Source organism: Ovis aries, chromosome 16 (genome assembly GCF_016772045.2).
Source record: "Ovis aries strain OAR_USU_Benz2616 breed Rambouillet chromosome 16, ARS-UI_Ramb_v3.0, whole genome shotgun sequence".
Classification (NCBI taxonomy): domain Eukaryota; kingdom Metazoa; phylum Chordata; class Mammalia; order Artiodactyla; family Bovidae; genus Ovis; species Ovis aries.
In genome coordinates, this window is record NC_056069.1 from 59,429,158 (window position 1) to 59,447,746 (window position 18,589).

The 18,589-nt window shown below is 39.7% G+C and overlaps 1 protein-coding gene and 1 pseudogene across 3 annotated transcripts in view; one reads left to right on the forward strand and one right to left on the reverse strand.

The window, feature by feature from the left end:
* Positions 1–18,589, forward strand: part of DNAH5 (dynein axonemal heavy chain 5) — a 313,711-nt gene that overhangs the window by 117,136 nt on the left and 177,986 nt on the right. For all 3 annotated transcript variants that reach the window (XM_060400272.1, XM_012097159.4, XM_060400271.1), the window contains exons 23-31: positions 180–381; positions 1,168–1,403; positions 5,373–5,591; positions 6,933–6,995; positions 8,008–8,246; positions 8,957–9,197; positions 11,733–11,932; positions 15,320–15,473; positions 17,296–17,459. In XM_060400272.1, the coding sequence (XP_060256255.1) occupies positions 180–381; positions 1,168–1,403; positions 5,373–5,591; positions 6,933–6,995; positions 8,008–8,246; positions 8,957–9,197; positions 11,733–11,932; positions 15,320–15,473; positions 17,296–17,459 (1,718 nt within the window). The remainder of the gene's footprint in view (positions 1–179; positions 382–1,167; positions 1,404–5,372; positions 5,592–6,932; positions 6,996–8,007; positions 8,247–8,956; positions 9,198–11,732; positions 11,933–15,319; positions 15,474–17,295; positions 17,460–18,589) is intronic.
* On the reverse strand, positions 7,092–7,676 carry LOC106991671 (large ribosomal subunit protein eL33-like; annotated as a pseudogene).

The following is an 18,589-nucleotide window of genomic DNA, read 5'->3' on the forward strand; positions in this document are numbered from 1 at the left end:
ACTATGTTCATTGTTGTATCCGGCTCCAGTTCTATGGATCTTCAACTGGTCACATGGTTCACTAAGTAAGCATGTTAATGAACTGATGGGAACCCCTAGCAGTTGGCAAATATCCACTTATATTATGATGTTGTTTTTTATTCTTCCTTTTCTACACAAATCTGTCATTTATATTCTAGGAAGTTATTACGTCTATGGACTGCTTCAAACGCTATGATCACATTTGGCAAAAGGAGAAAGAAGAAACTATTATGACGTTTATTATAAAAAACCCCTCACTTTCTGAATTTGAATCCCAGATTCTCTACTTCCAAAAACTAGAGCAAGAAATTAATGCTGAGCCTGAGTATATCTGTGTGGGTGCCATTGCTCTGTATACAGGTTGGTTTATTTTTTTTTCAGTCAGTCATGAAAATTCAACAGTATTGTTCTGTCTCTTTACCTAATTAGCATTCCAAAGAGTTCTAGCTTTCTTAAAGATTGACTTTCCTTTTATGGGCCTCAAGCTTCAAGACCAATTTGTAGATTTGTTTTTAATTCTCTTCTGCATAATTATTTATTCTGGACTGTTTTGGGATACTTTGATGCTAAACCTTGAAAATGAAGGCTAATTAAGAGAAGGGAGGAGTCTCTCATATTTGGAATTAAAATGTACTGTTTTTAATAAATAACAATAGCAAGCATTTGAAGTTTATCTCCAGCAGTTTTCTTAGGTACTTTTTTGGGGCGTTTTGAAATGTGTTTTCAATTATTTCAAAACAGGCTTTATACAATCAATGAATATACAATAATTTGTTGTTGTTTAGTTGCTAAGTCATGTTCAACTCTTTTTTGACCCCATGGATTGTAGCCTACCAGGCTCCTCAGTCCATGGGGTTTCCCAGGCAAGAATACCTGAGTGGGTTGCCATTTCCTTCTCCAGGGGATCCTCCCGACTAAGGGATTGAACCTGCATCTACTGCGTTAGCAGGTAGATTCTTTACGACTGAACAGCTAGGGAAGCCCATATAATAATAAGGAAACACTTTTTTTTTTTAATCAAGTTTGGTTTTTCATGTGTTAAAGGGCTGTTAGCTGCAAAATATTTACTATTGGTGAACAGTTGCATTGGGTCTCCTCATACTTGTTCAAGGTTTTCAAACTGAACGTGGAAATTGGGTTTTACAGCCGATCTGAAGTTCACCTTGACTGCTGAGACGAAGGCCTGGATGGTTGTCATCGGCCGTCACTGTAACCAAAAATACAGAAGGGAAATGGAAAGCATTTTTACACTTGTTGAAGAATTCAATAAGAAGCTGAATCGCCCCATTAAAGACCTAGATGATATTCGAATTGCCATGGCGGCACTGAAGGAAATTAGGGAGCAGCAAATCCCCATTGACTTTCAAGTGGGACCCGTTGAGGTAACTGATAATCACTTGCTTATGTGTAAGTAGGAATATCTCCAGATTTTGATCGCTGTTAGAGGAAGTGTTGACTGGGCCTGGACTGGAGTTACAAATGGATGCTAAACCCATGAACAATGATTCCAGTAATGATGATATCTGACCTTATAGGGTGCCTCATATGGGTTAGATCTCATCCTTTCCTTGGCATCTGAGGTCCCTAAGAGCAGAGCCTGAGATGAGGGTTTCTGCACGAGTGATTTGTTGGCAAGTGCTCATGAGAGAATCAGAGTGAAACAAACAGGGAAGGACCAGGTTGGGTGTGGGAGGAAGCCATGCCGGGGTGTGATCTTAGCTGTAGACTATCAGCCTGACCCCAGAGGCGGTTCTGGAGCATGAAGTGTACCACTCAGTTGACCCCACCTTGAGGCAAGGGGGGCTGTCTTTACTCCCCCAAAGAGTTGATCATTGACCATAATCTCCCCATGAGGAGGCTTCTATCAGCTGAGGACAATTTTCAAGGGAAGAAGGCAGCTCGATTCCTACAGCCAACATGCCCAACAGCCGGGATGCAAATGTCAGCTGGCAAATAGGACTTGGATGGGGGCACTGATGGTGTCCATTCATGGTTTACTCCCTATTAACTTGTTTCATCCTTGCTACAACCCCCTACATACCCACATGGAAACTGAGGGTCAAAGACGTCATGCAGTTTTATTAATGTTGTGCATTACTTTTGTTTTTGACATATCTTTTCTAGATGAAAATTCTTTATTAGGAATGGGTTGCTATAGAGACTACTATAACTGTAGCATTAAAACAATTTCAGATATAAAACGTTGTCTTCTCATCATGTGTATTAGTTGCTCAGTCATGTCCAAGTCTTTGTGACTCCATGGACTGTAGCCCACCAGGCTGTTCTGTCCATGGAATTCTCCAGGCAAGAATAAGAGTGAGTTGCCATACCCTCCTTCAGGGGGTCTTCTCAACCCAGGGATGGAGCCCAGGTCTTCTGAATTGCAGATGGACTCTTTAGCATCTGAGCCACAAGGGAAGCCTCCTTTCATCATATTGTAACTTAAATGTCTGGACTTAAACTCTGATGGTCAGGATCATAGCCTTTTATCATATTTTCTGCACTTCAAATTTTGGAAAATTTCAATTTATGGTGAAAATGGTGGAGATGACTTCAGGTTTCTGTTTCTGTTGTGCTGGGTCAAGAAAAATCAAATTTCCATTATGCTTTTCTTGGGAATCGAAACATCAAGGCAAAGACCCCCTATGTGGTATAGGACCAGGGGAATTTGGAGAAGGGGTTTGAAGAAGAGATCCAGCAATTGTCAACTCTTACTCCTGAGCTGAGAGTTAAGACAAACCCTTGTCAAGTAGTCAAGATCAAGATGCAATTTTTAGTACTGATAGAAGTTATTTGGAAGATCTGGTTTGGTGTTTGGCTGCTATATTCCCACTGTATCTCACCTCCCCCATCTTCCCATCCTATCAGTTCAGTTCAGTCGCTCAGTCATGTCCAACTCTTTGTGACCCCATGAACCACAGCATGCCAGGCTTCCCTGTCCATCACCAACTCCCTGAGTTTACCCAAACTCATGCCCATTGAGTTGGTGATGCCATCCAATCATCTCATCCTCTGTTGTCCCCTTCTCCTCTTGCCTTCGATCTTTCTTGGCATCAGGGGCTTTTAAAAATAGTCAGCTCCTTGCATCAGGTGGCCAAAGTACTGGAGTTTCAGCTTCAACATCAGTCCTTCCAATGAACACCCAGGACTGATCTCCTTTAGGATGGACTGGTTGGATCTCCTTGTAGTCCAAGGGACTCTCAAGAGTCTTCCCCAACACCACTGTACAAAAGCATCAATTCTTCTGTGCTCAGCTTTCTTTATAGTCCAACTCTCACATCCATACATGACTACTAGAAAAACCATAGCCTTGACTAGACAGACCTTTGTTGACAAAGTAATGTCTCTGCTTTTTAATATGCTGTCTAATATGCTTTCCTTTCAGGGATTAAGCGTCTTTTAATTTCATGGCTGCAATCACCATCTGCAGTGATTTTGAGGCCCAACACAATAAAGTCAGCCACTGTTTCTACTGTTTCTCCATCTATTTGCCATGAAGTGATGGGACTGGATGCCATGATCTTAGTTTTCTAAATGTTGATCTTTAAGCCAACTTTTTCACTCTTCTCTTTCACTTTCATCAAGAGGCTTTTTAGTTCTTCTTCACTTTCTACCATAAGGGTGGTGTCATCTGCATATCTGAGGTTATTGATATTTCTCCCAGCAATCTTGATTCTAGCTTGTGCTTCCTCAAGCCTAGCATTTCTCATGATGTACTCTGCATATAAGTTAAATAAGCAGGGTGACAATATACAGCCTTGACATACTCCTTTTCCTATTTGGAACCAGTCTGTTGTTCCATGTCCGGTTCTAACTGTTGCTTCCTGACCTGCATGCAGGTTTCTCAAGAGGCAGGTCAGGTGGTCAGGTATTCCCATCTTTTTCAGAGTTTTCCACAGTTTATTGTGATCCACATAGTCGAAGGCTTTGGCATAGTCAATAAAGCAGAAATAGATGTTTTTCTGGAACTCTCTTGCTTTTTCAATGATCCAGTGGATGTTGGCAATTTGATTTCTGGTTCCTCTGCCTTTTTTAAAACCAGCGTGAACATGTGGAAGTTCACAGTTCACATATTGCTGAAGCCTGGCTTGGAGAATTTTGAGCATTACTTTACTAGCGTGTGAGATGAGTGCAATTGTGTGGTAGTTTGAGCATTCTTTGGCATTGCCTTTCTTTGGGATTGGAATGAATACTGATGTTTTCCAGTACTGTGGCCACTGCTGAGTTTTCCCAATTTGCTGACATATTGAGTGCATCACTTTCACAGCATCATCTTTCAGGATTTGAAATAGCTCAACTGGAATTCCACCACCCCCACTAGCTTTGTTAGTAGTAATGCTTCCTAAGGCCCACTTGACTCCACATTCCAGGATGTCTGGCTCAAGGTGAGTGATCACACCATCATGATTATCTGGATTGTGAAGATCTATTTTGTACAGTTCTGTATATTCTTGCCACCTCTTCTTAATATCTTCTGCTTCTATTAGGTCCTATACCCACATGCAATGGGCTTGTGGACATGAAGTCCCAGAATTGTCCTTTCTCATCCATCAGAGAAACACTGGAAAGCTGCCTATCTGTGTTACTTTGTTCAGTTCGGTTGGTACTGAAGTGTAGACTGGAGGCATGCCTTGAAGGAGAAAAAGGGAGGAAGACCCTGTGCTATAGATGCCCAAATCAATAATCTTTTCCTCAAATCAGCAACCAGGTGTTCATTCTATGTCTAAGAGGAAGAATAATGATGGGAGAAGAGGCTAGGGATATTTAGGAAAATTTTTTTCTCATGAAAACCAAACTTTGCCTCATTTTAATCTTCTAGACAAAAGAACAGTCCAGGATTTTTCATCCTTTGGGCAATGATTGGCTCCGGGTGTGATTTAAGCATGCCCTCCTATGTTCTACTGTTGGAACCTTTTATCAACAAAATGAAATATGGTAGAGTTAAAACTGATTCATTTTGTTATTCTAAAATTAGCAGTTTAATTGTTTTACATTTTTCATCTACTTAATTTTATAGTCTTCAAATACAATTTAGGGGCCTAAGTAAAAATACCATTTGTTTGTATAATGATTTATAGTTTTCAAAATGCATTTAAAATGATATCTTTTCCATATGCATGAAAATCCTGTGACACATCTAAGAAATTTTCCTGTTTTACAGATGAGGGAACTGAAGCTCAGTGGCTCCATTGCTCGCTTAAGCTTTTCCAAGTTTGCAAGTAGAGAAACTAGAACTCTGGACAGTTGCCCTGTCTTGCTGATTTTTTTTTCATTCTGATGCCCTAAAAAGATGACTGTGTGTAGATTTATGCATCTGACTGGCAGAAATCGAATTTTTCTTCTTTTTGTAGGAATCCTATACCCTGCTTAACAAATATGGGCTTCTGATAGCAAAAGAAGAGATGGACAAAGTGGATACCCTGCGTTACTCTTGGGAGAAGCTTCTGGCACGTGCCAGCGAAGTTCAGAATGAATTAGTCTCACTGCAACCTGGTTTCAGGAAAGAGCTTATTGGTACCGTGGAGGTTTTCCTCCAAGACTGTCACCAATTCTATGAGGATTATGATGTGGTATGACTCTGTATTTTTGGGGAAGAGTGAATGCAGCATACAAAATGTTGTTTAAAGCTTCCATGTCAAATTTAATGAAATCCCCCTAGAAATAGAAATTTTATTTTTATGAGACCAAAGGTATTTCCCTTTCACAATCCTTTCCCCTTGGATTTCATCCAGGATAATTTCAACAGTAAATGGAAATTAAAAAGTACTGTTTGTATCATTGGTCTCTTACTGAAGTGTTTGGTAGCGTTCTAGATTTGTGTAGACAAATATTACTCAATTATAGTTATCGTGATCATCCTTCTCACAGCATTCATCATTCTGCAAATATTGCAGAGTTGCCCTTGGTGCTGAAGATACAAAAATGGACAAAACAGATTGAGTCCATATTTTAACTGTATGTATATGAGTTTTGGTGCAGAATCTTCAACTGGGAATACGTTGTTTAAAGAGACCCATTTCCAACCAATTATAATGTGCTGCAGAGGGGAAATGTGTAAAGTATAGGGTAAAATATTTATCTATTAATCAGTAACACACCAAAATGAATGAAGTTAGGAGACTGGATTCATGCACCAACTTCATGGTTGAGGAAGCACAGACATCCAGCTTTTTTAAGGTGGCCTAATGTAGGAAAACCTGATTAGAATGTTTATATTACAAGTCACTTTAGAAGTAGGTATTAGAGTGGTAAACTCTGTAGGTTGTGTGGCATTAGTGCTTTAGTTCAAACCATTCACTGTGCTTCTTACAATTATTGACCCTTCTTTGTCTGTGTTGCCTAGTAGATGAATATCACGTATTTTAATTTTAAAAAATTTTTTTAAAAATATAAATTTATTTATTTTAATTGGAGGCTAATTAATTTACAATATTGTATTGGTTTTTGCCATACATCAACATGAATCCACCACGGTTGTACACATGTTCCCTTTCCTGAACCCCCCTCCCACCTCCTTCCCCGTACCGTCCCTCTGGGTCATCCCAGTGCACCAGCCCCAAGCATCCAGTATCATGCATTGAACCTGGACTGGCAATTCATTTCAAATATGATATTATACATGTTTCAATGCCATTCTCCCAAATCATCCCACTCTCTCCGTATTTTTAATTTTCAAAATTTCTTGACATATGAAAGTTCTGACTTTAACTTGGCTTTTTTGGCCTTGAAAATATTTCCAAATGAGTCACTTTTCTGAGTCCTTTTATTTTTTTTCACAAATAAAAAGCTACGTTTCCTATCCTATATGTGACATGCATGAAAACAAAATTTGATATTCAAATACATTGAGCTTATGAAATTTGTATGCAAATACTTCATTTTATCTTATCTTTTTAAACTGTTTATTTCAGAATGGTCCAATGGCTAGTGGCCTGAAACCCCAGGAAGCCAGTGATAGACTTACCATGTTTCAGGTAATCCTTTTAGTTTCTTTGACCTCCTGTACAACCAAAATCTCAATGTGTTTTTATTTTATTTCCACACTTTTGTTTATTTACTTTGCAGTAAGTTTAAATCCTCAAAGGGTACAGCATCACATGGATTCTGTATCCAATGGCCTTAGCAGGAAGGTTGCTTCATAATTTGGCACAAACCATACCACTGTTTCCATGAGTGCAAGTTATGGTTGGGCTTCCCTTGTGGCTCAGCTGGTAAAGAATTCACCTGCAATGCGGGAGACCTGGGTTTGAGCCCTGGGTTGGGAAGATCCCCTGGAGAAGGGAAAGGCTACCCACTTCAGTATTCTGGCCTGGAAAATTCCATGGACTGCATAGTCCATGGGGTTGCAAAGAATCGGACATGGCTGAGCCACTTTCAAATTATCTTTCCTCAGATTACTCTGGTCTTGTGAGGTTTTCCACCAGGAGTTACTGTGTTGTTCCTTGCTTTGTGCACATCCCTTGTCTTAGAATTCAGTTTCATCTTGAGCACATACACCTTCAATTTTCAGGAGAGCTGTGTGGTCCCTCTGGTTCTGTAGACCCTGCTTATAGCCAGCAAAAATGGTGTTGCCCCACAGCCTGCCAGACATGTTTGTCGTTTTAAAGGTCCTGTTCCCAGCAGGCCTCTGCAGGGTCCAAGGTGGCTGAAAGAGCTCAATGTGTTTTATTTTTTTAATTTTTTTTTACTTTACAATATTGTATTGGTTTTGTCATACATCAGCATGAACATACTTCCCCCCCCACCCTTAATATAGAGAAGCTCATTGTGGAATACAGTATATACTTACTTACCTTTTAAAAACTGTGATTTGGTATGGTTATAATTAGAATTTGTTCCCATGTAATTAATGGTACTCCTTCAGTATTCTTATTTACATGGAATCAAAGATCATGCATGTTTGCTTATTGGTCAGTCTTTTTTTTCATTTGCATGTTTATTCATGTGTAAACCATTCTGATGAGTTTTCACTTGTATCTTTATTAGAATCAATTTGATAATATCTATCGGAAATACATCACCTATACTGGGGGAGAGGAGCTTTTTGGTCTGCCGGTCACGCAGTATCCTAAGCTTCTCGAAATCAAGAAGCAACTAAATCTTCTTCAGAAAATATACACTCTGTACAACAGTGTCATAGACACTGTAAATAGCTATCATGATATCCTGTGGTCAGAAGTAAATATTGAAAAAATCAACAGTGAACTTTTAGAGTTCCAGAACAGGTGAGAAATTAATGTTTAGCATGCCCAGAGCTATTGAACCTCAAATGCTTTCTTACTTTGATAAGTTGTCGGGTTCTCTTTTCACCCAGATGTTTCAAGAGCATATTGTGCTTCATTGCTATTGTCTGTTGATATCACCCTTGTCAAACACTATTTATTAATTACCCCTGTGTGTACCTGGTGAGACAAGTGCATCCTTTAAACACAGATGAATCTTTCCAGGGGCTTTTCTATAGCTTAGAGCTGATCGCTATTTATCTTACACTTACCAAACATTTGAAGTTTATGTTAGATGATTTATTTGGAATAAAAGCAAGAGCCCTTTGATTTTTCTACAGGCTTTAAGTATTGAACCTAAAGACAATGGAGGGTTATTGGTTGTAATTTTCAGTTGATAAGCTGGTACATTCTGCTGTACTTTGTACTTTGTAGGGTCTCAATATGTGTTTGGAGAATTGAATTGAGAAGCACCTGCTTTAAAATAATGCCTCTTACCTAATTTTTATGAAGGAATTGAAAATATTAGTCCTGATTGGGAGGAGTGGTTTTCTGTAATGTAAATCCTGCAGTTATCCGCTGAGTCATGAGATTTAAAAATGTGGTGGCTGTTCTGGGTGACCGTTTTTGATAGAAATGCTAGTAGACAGTCTGGGACTAGAGACATCCAGGCTCATCTTTAACTGACCTTTCATGCTGGCTTTTCTTCACAGGTGTCGGAAGCTGCCTCGAGCCTTGAAGGACTGGCAGGCTTTTCTGGATCTGAAGAAGACCATTGATGACTTTAGTGAGTGTTGCCCACTGCTGGAGCACATGGCCAGTAAGGCCATGATGGAACGGCACTGGGAAAGGATAATGACCGTCACTGGGCACAGTCTGGATGTGGGGAATGAAACTTTCAAGTTAAGAAATATCATGGAAGCACCTCTTTTGAAATACAAGGAGGAAATAGAGGTATGATGATAGAGGATACGATGTCATGGGAGACTGGAAGGTCCCAGGGGATTTATTAGATAGTTTTCCTACCTTATGGATGGTTGGAGAAGGGAATCAGGCTAGGACAATCAAAACTCTTTTCCTGAGAGTCAGCTTTTACTTCTTCAAGAAATGTTTATGTGGTACGTAAGTGCTGGGGACAGAAGGATGCATTTCTGCCTTCATAGGCCATAAAAATTTGTATCATTAAATAATTGTACAAACGAAGGTGTAGGTACAAGCTTCAGTAAATGAAGTGTGCTGCTCTATGAGAGCCTCTAATAATGGGGTGGACCTGTATGGTGGTGGAGGGAGGGTGATGGAAATCAAGAAGACTGGGGTGCATGGGCATGACTTCTGGGTGAAGGGGGTGTGCTTGTGTGGTGAGGGGATGAGGGGCTTGGAAAGTGCAGAGAAGGCAGTGTCGCGCAGGTGGAACAGCAGGTGTGAAGGGGCTGAGGTGTAGGTATAGGGGACTGAAAGGCCAGGGTGGCTGAGGTGTGAAGGTGGGGGACAGAAGAGACAGCTGAAGATGGGGAGGTGGAGGGGGGCTAGAACTTACCATCAATTTCAATCTTGGGAGCAATTGTAAGCCCTCTGGGAGATATATTTTGATTAGGAGATGGTGTGGTTAAATTTGCATTTTGTAAAGGTCACTCTGGTAGCTGTGAGGATAAAGGATTGGAAGACATCAAGGGGCAATCCTAGGAAAACTTACTGGGAGCTTATATGAATATCCCAAGCAAGAGATGATGCATCAGCTGAGGGGGCAGGGAGTGAAGCTGGAGTAGAGGAGAAAAGACTGAAGAGGTCATTAGGAGGTAAAACTGGGTAGAATTTGATGATGGAGGGAACATGGTAGGGAAACAGGAGGAGCTAAGAATGAACCCTAGATTTCTTGCTGAGAGATCTAGATGAATGATGGTGCTTATGACTGAGATGGGGAAAACTGGAAGGGAATCAGGTAGAATGATAAGGTGCAAAGACCATGAGCTTGATTTGGGCATCAGTTCGATATTCACAGATTGTGTTTTGGGTTCCCTTGATGCATCTAAGCAGAGGAGCCACGTAGGCAAATGGATATGGGATTTTCCTGGAGATACAGATGGTTGCTGGCTGTGTGGTTGTGGAAGAACTCATCCAGACAGGGAGTGCAGTGTGAGGCAGGGAGTCGGCAAGGAGGAGTTTGACTAACGGTTCAGAAGAAGATAAGGCTGCAGAGAAGATGGGGAAAGTGACCCGAGAACTGGGAAGATGGCAGGTTTCTGTTGATTCCTTTGTCTCGTACTGCATTGATTCGACTTCAGAGTCAAATCAGAGACACATTAAATTTTTTCCCTCAAACTTTAAAGTTTTTATTTTGTATTGAGATTTAGTTGATTAACAATGTTGTGGTAGTTTCAGGACAGACATGTTAAATTTTGAGTCTTTGATTAATGCTGTACAGTGAAAATGTTATTGTATTTCTTTTTAATCCCAAATTTTTATTGAGGTATAATTGACATTTGATTTTGTGTAAATTTAAGAATAATGATTTGATACATTTATATTGCAATATAATCTTCAATGTGTTAGCAAACACCTCAATTATCATTTCTTCTACTGGTGAGAACAATTTAGATCTAGTCTTTTAGGAAATTTGATGTTTAAAATACAGTTTTGTTGTCTGTAATCACTGAATTGTGTATTAGATCTCTAGGAGTTATTTATCTACTATTTGCAAATAGATAGAACATCTTTACCATTCCCATACCTTCAGCCCCTGGTAACTACCATTTCACTTTCTTTTCTTTCAGGGTTTTTTCTTTCTTTCTTTTTTTTTTTTTTTAAGATTCCACATATAAGGACAATCTTATAGTATTTGATTTTTTCTGTCTGACTTGTCTCATTTCACCCAATGCCCTCAAGGTCCATCCATGTTGTCACAAATGGCAGGATTTCCTTTTTTCTCATGGCTGAATAGTATTTCACCTCTGCACATCTTTTCTGTCATCTTTCTTTCTGGAATAGTTTGGTGGAAAATTTTACAAATTAGGATAAATCTTTATCTATATATATCTGTGCTGTGCTTAGTCGCTCAGTTGTGTCCGACTCTTTGCGACCTCATGGACTGTTGCCCACCAGGCTCCTCTGTCCTTGGGATTTTCTTGGCAAGAATGCTGGAGAGGGATACTATTTCCTTCTCCAGAGCATCTTTCCTACCCAGGGATTGAATCCCCATCTCTTATGTCTCCTGCATTGGTAGGCAGATTCTTAACCACTAGCGCCACCTGGAAGCCCCCAGAGATCTTCCTTTCCACACTGGGAGTCAAACCTGGCTCGCTTGGGTGAAAATCAGGCATCCAAACAGGTACATCATGTGGGAGAGGACATACTAAAGTCTGGATCTGGAAATATATAATTATTTATAGATACATATAAAAGAAGGAGTGAAGACAGGATCTCTGCTGAATTGACTATTCAAGAAGGATGTGTGACTTTCATGTGATTAAAAAGAGCTTTCATTTTTAACAGGACATCTGTATCTGTGCCGTGAAAGAGAGGGACATTGAACAAAAGCTGAAGCAAGTGATTAACGAATGGGACAACAAAACATTCACATTTGGCAGCTTTAAAACCCGCGGAGAGCTCCTCCTGAGAGGAGACAGCACGTCAGAAATCATCGCCAACATGGAAGACAGCTTGATGTTACTGGGTTCCCTCCTGAGCAACAGGTAGGACAGTCTTTCCCCTGCGATTTCAGAACTGTAATAGCAAACACTTCAAGAGAGATTAATTAAGAAACACAACAGTACCCCCTGTTTAATTTATTCAACATCAAAAGTACTTGTTTTAATTTTAGCCCTTGGCACAGCATGGATAATACTGTTTTTATTTCATTATCCTCTCTTTGGGGGATGTGTTGGAGACCCTCAATTGGGCAAAACAATACAACATGTAATTAGCCACTTGGATTTTGCAGAGTATTTCAGCTTTGCTGCTGACAAGCCTCATTGCACAGCTGACAGCTCGACAGGCTCTAGATTCCAGAGGGAAAATTATTCTGAATTTTAGAATAATTATTTTACTTCAGAAACCTTTTCATCAACATCTATGGACTAGAAACTCTTAGTTGTGTACATGCTTTAATGAGGTGACAGATTAAGATGGAGAACGAATGTGATTCATAAAGAGAAATAAAACGGCACAGACCGATACCAACCTAATATTTCAGTTCGACAACAGCAGTAGAGAAAGCTGCCATACTTTGGACATGTGGCTCAGAGACTCATAAATTTAGATTTCTTTGGTTCAGTGCTTCCTCTTGCTCTGTTTGAAATAATTCTTTTGCTCACCAGGATTTTCTCAAATATAGTGTGATTGTGTAAGTGTTTGAAATGAGTAATAGAGAGTATAAAATTAGGTCTTAGAGATTTAGACCATTGGTAACCTTGAGTCTGCACTGCTGGGTTGGCCAATACGGAAAAACCTTAATGGACAAACCTTAGCGGACTTTTTGGCCAATCGATTAATTAGAATTTGGTGATTTTTTAAAAATGAATTCGGTTATTGTTTACACCCAACCAGAATTAAGGACAGATGGAAGATAACATACCCTATGGAGGTAGAAAAAGTGCGCATGTACCTTAAGGAAGCATAGTGTTAGGCATGGGTAATCTTTTCTTGCCGATGGCACTGAACCCACAGACAGAGTTGTGTGAGGAACACGTGTTCAACAGGAATTTAGGGAACACCTTTCCCGTGCCATGGGATTCCCTGGAGGCTCAGCAATAAAGGAGCCACATGCAATGCAAGAGACTCGAGTTTGATCCCTGGGTTGGGAAAGATTCCCTGAAGAATGAAATGGCAACCCACTCCGGTATTCTTGCCTGGGAAATCCCACGGACAGAGGAACCTCACAGGCTACAGTCCCTGGGGTTGCATAAGAGTTGGATACAACTTAGCAAGCAAACCATCACCACCACCATGTGCCATATGGTCTCCTGGGTGCATTGGATAGAACAGTGAGTGGAACAAATATCTCTGTTGCACTGGATCTATGTTCTTTTGAAAAGCATGAATAAATCCCCCAGAAAGATGTGTAGAATATTGAAGCAATCTGTTTAGCACATAAGAATATGGAAATGAAAATTTTATTCACTAATATGACTAATAGTTGAGATGACTTCAAGTCTGTTTAATGTTGGACTAGAGAGACCAATAAACAGAGAGGAAAGAGAAGAGGAAAAACAATGAAAGGAAGTACAATCATTTAGGATTAGGATTGTCGGCAAATAACAGAAGTGCCATATGCAACACTGCTTAAACAAGACTGAAGTTTGTATCTTTCTCACATACCAAGAGTCCCAAGGTCAATGGCTCAGGTGGGATGTGGGCTCTACCACATCCCTGGGGACCCAGGCACTGTCCGACTCACTCTGTTTTCCAGGTGTAGCGCTTCTCCTCCATCTAGTCTTTACATTCAGTGCTGCTGCTCGCTTCTCATCTGGAAGAATGGTTTCCAGATTTGGCTACACACGAGCCATAGCTTTGCTGTTGTTGTTCAGTCACTCAGTCATGTCTGACTCTTTGCGATCCCGTGGACTGCAGCACGCCAAGCTTCCCTGTCCTTTATCATCTCCCAGAGTTGCTCAAGTCCATCGAGTAGGTGATGTCATCCAACCATCTTATCCTCTAGGGAACTTAAAAAGAAAAAAGTCCCAGTGCTTGTATTGCATCCCAGACTGATTTAATCAGAGTTCCTGGGGCTGGGATCTAGGCAGACACTGGTAGTTTTTCATGTTTATCAGATAATTAGAATATGCAGCTTGGGTTGAGAAATATTGATGTGGAACTTAATCTCCCAATATACATTGCTACAAAGGAGGCTGGGAAATTTAATATTTTAACTGGGCACCTGTGAGTGTAGGTAGAAATGGGGTTGTATATCTAAAGAAGAAGGAGAAAAAGATCAAAGACTTTGGAAGACCACCATCAATTTCTGCCTCAAGAGGAAAATGGGAAGATAGATTAACTATGAAAGAAGCAGAGAAGTGGCGGTCATGTGTGGACATGAAGAAATCCTCAAATATATGTGTACACACAGACATGAGTGGGGTAGACAGGAGTGGATGGGAAGTTGGAAAGAGGCCCAGAAGAGGGCAGGCTAAAGAGAGAGTCCAGACAGTATCATACTTGAAAATTGAATTAGTTGTTTGGTCCCTTCCAATGATTCTGTAATGGTTCCATATTGCGTGAAAAACCAGAGACCCCATGGAAAAGGTACAGACGTTCAGCAGAGAGAAAGTTATTCCCTAGACTGCAGCAGCAAAGACTAGAATGAGTGGAGTCCAGTCTAACATCTGCTTCTTGGATGGCACGTCTCCCACCTCTCTGTGTGTGTTTGTGTGTTGCTCAGTCGTGTCCGACTCTTTGTGATTCCTCGGATTGTAGCCCAGCAGGCTCCTCTGTCCATGGGATTCTCTAGGTGAGAATACTGGAGTCGGTTGCCATTTCCTACTGCAGGGAATCCCTCTATGCTCTGAATCAAAAGGGGGAAAAGTCAGTGTAACAATGCCCAGCATGGAGTGATGAATCAGGCATTCAGTAGCATCGTTTTATTTATTTATTTATGTTTAATATTTTTCATATGAAAACCATAGCTTTATTTTAAGTTTATTTAGTTTTAAATGAAACAGAGATGAATATCTTTCATGATAAAAGATACAATTCACTAAAGAAGATAGAATAAACCATCAGACACCTAACAACAAAGGAACAAAGATACATAAAGCAAAAATCAGAAGAAATATAAGGGATAAAAAACATACAATCACAGTGAGACATGTTAACATTTCTCTGAGAATATTTTATCAAGTGCAGAAAAAATAAGTGTAGGAGCGTTGTGAATAATGTCATTAATAATTTAAATATAATAGGTTTCTACTTATATTAATCTTATATCCTGCACAAATATGGTAACATCATTTAAAAAGCAAAAACATAATCGACGTTGTAATGAAATACATGAAAATCAGGATTTTTAAAAAGCTCTTTAGCTTGAAAACAACAAACATGAAATACCCCAAATCCCCAAATTTTTACTGTGTTTCTCATCTTAGGTACAATATGCCATTCAAAGCCCAGATTCAAAAGTGGGTACAACACCTTTCCAACTCAGCAGACATAATTGAGAGCTGGATGATGGTGCAAAACTTGTGGGTCTACCTAGAAGCCGTCTTCGTGGGAGGAGACATTGCCAAGCAACTTCCCAAGGTCTTAGAAATTTCTCTGTGATTTCGTTAGGTTTTTACCTTCGAGAACTAATAGCTCATTATCCCTTTAAAAATGCAAAAATAGGCATGGAAATAAGAGTAAGAATGCTTTAAAATCGTGAAGTTTTATAGGAAATGGAGGGTTAAAAATCAAAGAATGAATGCCTGCATAATTGATATACTTCTTCAGATAATTTGAAGGTAGAAATTGGAACACTGTGGAATTACAGAGTTGTTATCTTGACAATGGTAGGATAATTTGTTCTACTACTGACAGCTTAAAATAACTCACACTATAAAATATACCCAATTATATCTGTAGTGTAAAATTGAGGGGCGGGAATCTGCAAGGAAAAACTCCCAAACAACATGGGCCTCTTATCAAGATGTTGAGTATGTTTTTCTCAACAAATTGTAATCATATCACTAGGTATGTATGGAGTATATTTTGAGATTAAAATTTTTTCTTTTTTACCAGATTTCAAGGAGTCTTATCCAATTACCTTAAATTGTTTGCAAAATTATAACATTTTAACAATAAGAGTTTTAGAAGCATGATAATGTTGATTGTTCACTTTGGTTTCCTTAGCTTTCTCTTTGGTTAGTTTTCAGTTTAATTATAGAGGACAGATCTGTCAGCAGATTTATGTGTGTGTGTGGCTGCCAATGAAATATATCCATTCATTAAAATTTTAAGTATTTATTTTTGCACTTATATTTGGGCATGCTTTTCTTCTCAATTGGTGAAGAAGAGTCTCAAGTTGGACTTAATAATGGAAACTTTCACATATAATGTTGGAGGAGCTAGGTGGAGTTTCTTGGTCTCATATTCGATATATGTGCTCGCTGGTAAAATTCAGAAAATTTTAAGAAAGAAAAGGTATTCCTACTCTCTCAAAATAAACTGTGCATTTTCCATTTTTTCCCAAAAAAAGTCTATTCAAAAATATTTCAAAATATTAAAGTTATATTATAATTAATTTTAATTATAAAATTTTAAAATGTCCATTTTTCTAAATACACAAATGATTCAATGCTCAGTGTAGAAAGCTTGAAAAGCATAAGATTTGCTTAATTTGGAGATAATTGAAAACAATTGGGAGGGTCCTTTTCTCCCAGATTATCTTATATTTATTATTATTTTTATATGTACTTCCTGTTTTCAGTTAAAATAATGTCAGTCCCAGGTTTGAGCTGAAGATTCTTATTTAAGAAGGGATCATTTCAGTTCAGTTCAGTTGCTCAAATGTGTCCGACTCTTTGCGACCCCATGGGCTGCAGCAAACCAGGCTTCCCTGTCCATCACCAACTCCTGGAGCTTGCTCAAAATCATGCCCATCGACTCTGTGATGCCATCCAACCATCTCATCCTCTGGCATCCCCTTCTCCAGCCTTCAATATTTCCCAGCATCAGGGTCTTTTCCAAGGAGTCAGTTCTTCGCATCAGGTGGCCAAAGTATTGGAGCTTCAGCTTCAGCATCAGTCCTTCCAATGAATATTCAGGACTGATTTCCTTTAGGATGGACTGGCTGGATCTCCTTGCAGTCCAAGGGACTCTTGAGAGTCTTCTCCAATATCATAGTTCAAAAGCATCAATTCTTTGGTGCTCAGCTGTCTTTATGGTCCAGCTCTCATATCCATACATGAAGGATGCTATGGTGCAGAAGGCCCAGGAAGAATTGAAATAGAGCACATCTAACATTTCAGGTGTATGCGGATATCCAGACTGGTCAGAAGTCCAGCCTTAGAGGGAGGTGTGTGAAACACTCTATCCTTGGGGTCACAGATGTGTCCAAGTGTGCTTTCTTACCTTGTTTTCATAGGAAGCCAAGCGCTTTTCCAATATCGATAAATCTTGGGTGAAGATCATGACTCGGGCACATGAGATGCCTAATGTGGTTCAGTGCTGTGTTGGTGATGAGACCATGGGGCAGCTGTTACCACACTTGCTGGACCAGTTGGAAATCTGCCAGAAATCCCTTACGGGGTAAGTTCACTCGGTTTGTGAAGGCTCTTAGTATCCTAGAGATGAAAGGGACCAGAGAAACTAAATGGGATTAGCCAGCTGGTTTCCTTTGGCTTAGACTTTATTCATGACCAACATTGTGGCATCAATAAAACTGAGCATTTGGAGTTTACCCACTCTCCAATCAGTTACTATTAATTGATTTCTATGTTGCTGAAATTATAAGATTAACAGCTTCTTCCATCACTGGGACAAGATCTTGCAAATATTTTCATACAGTCCTTGTTTGTAAAAGGAATATACCTGTTTTTCTGATATCTTTCTTGGATAAACATCTGAAGAAGCAAATTATTTCATTAAACTCAACTAAGAACAAGATAGATTACTGAGAAGATGGATGGTGACTGCAGCCATGAAATTAAAAGATGCTTTCTCCTTGGAAGAAAAGATATGACCAACCTAGACAGCATTTTAAAAAGCAGAGACATTACTTTGCTGACAAATGTCCATCTAGTCAAAGCTATGGTTTTTCCAATAGTCATGTATGAATGTGAGAGTTGAATTGATGCTTTTGAACTATGGTATTGGAGAAGACTCTCGAGAGTCCCTTGGACTGCAAGGAGATCCAACCAGTCCATCCTAAAGGAAATCAGTCCTGAATATTCACTGGAAGGATGGATGCTGAAGCCGAAGCTCCAATACTCTGGCCACCTGATGCAAAGAACTGACTCATTGGAAAAGACCCTGATGCTGGGAAAGACTGAAGGCAGGAGGAGAAGCGGACGACAGAGGATGAGATGGTTGGATGGCATCACCAGCTCACTGGACATGAATTTGAGGAAGCTCCAGAAGTGGGTGCAGGACAGGGAAGGCTGGTTTGCTGAGGTCCATGGGGTTGCAGATTTGGACACGACTGAGTGACTGAACGGGCTAACTGAAGGACAAGATGAACTGTGTCATATACACAAGCAGTCAGGATTATATAAAAGCAAGAGCCCAGTCTAATACCGTCAATATATGTGGACACACCTGCAGTGATGAATGTGGAGGCTGGATGAGTTCCAAGAGTAATAAATAATTTTCTCACTCTGGTTAATCATGATAAAATCACTGAAGTAGAAATATGTGAAATACAGAAACGAAAGTGCAGC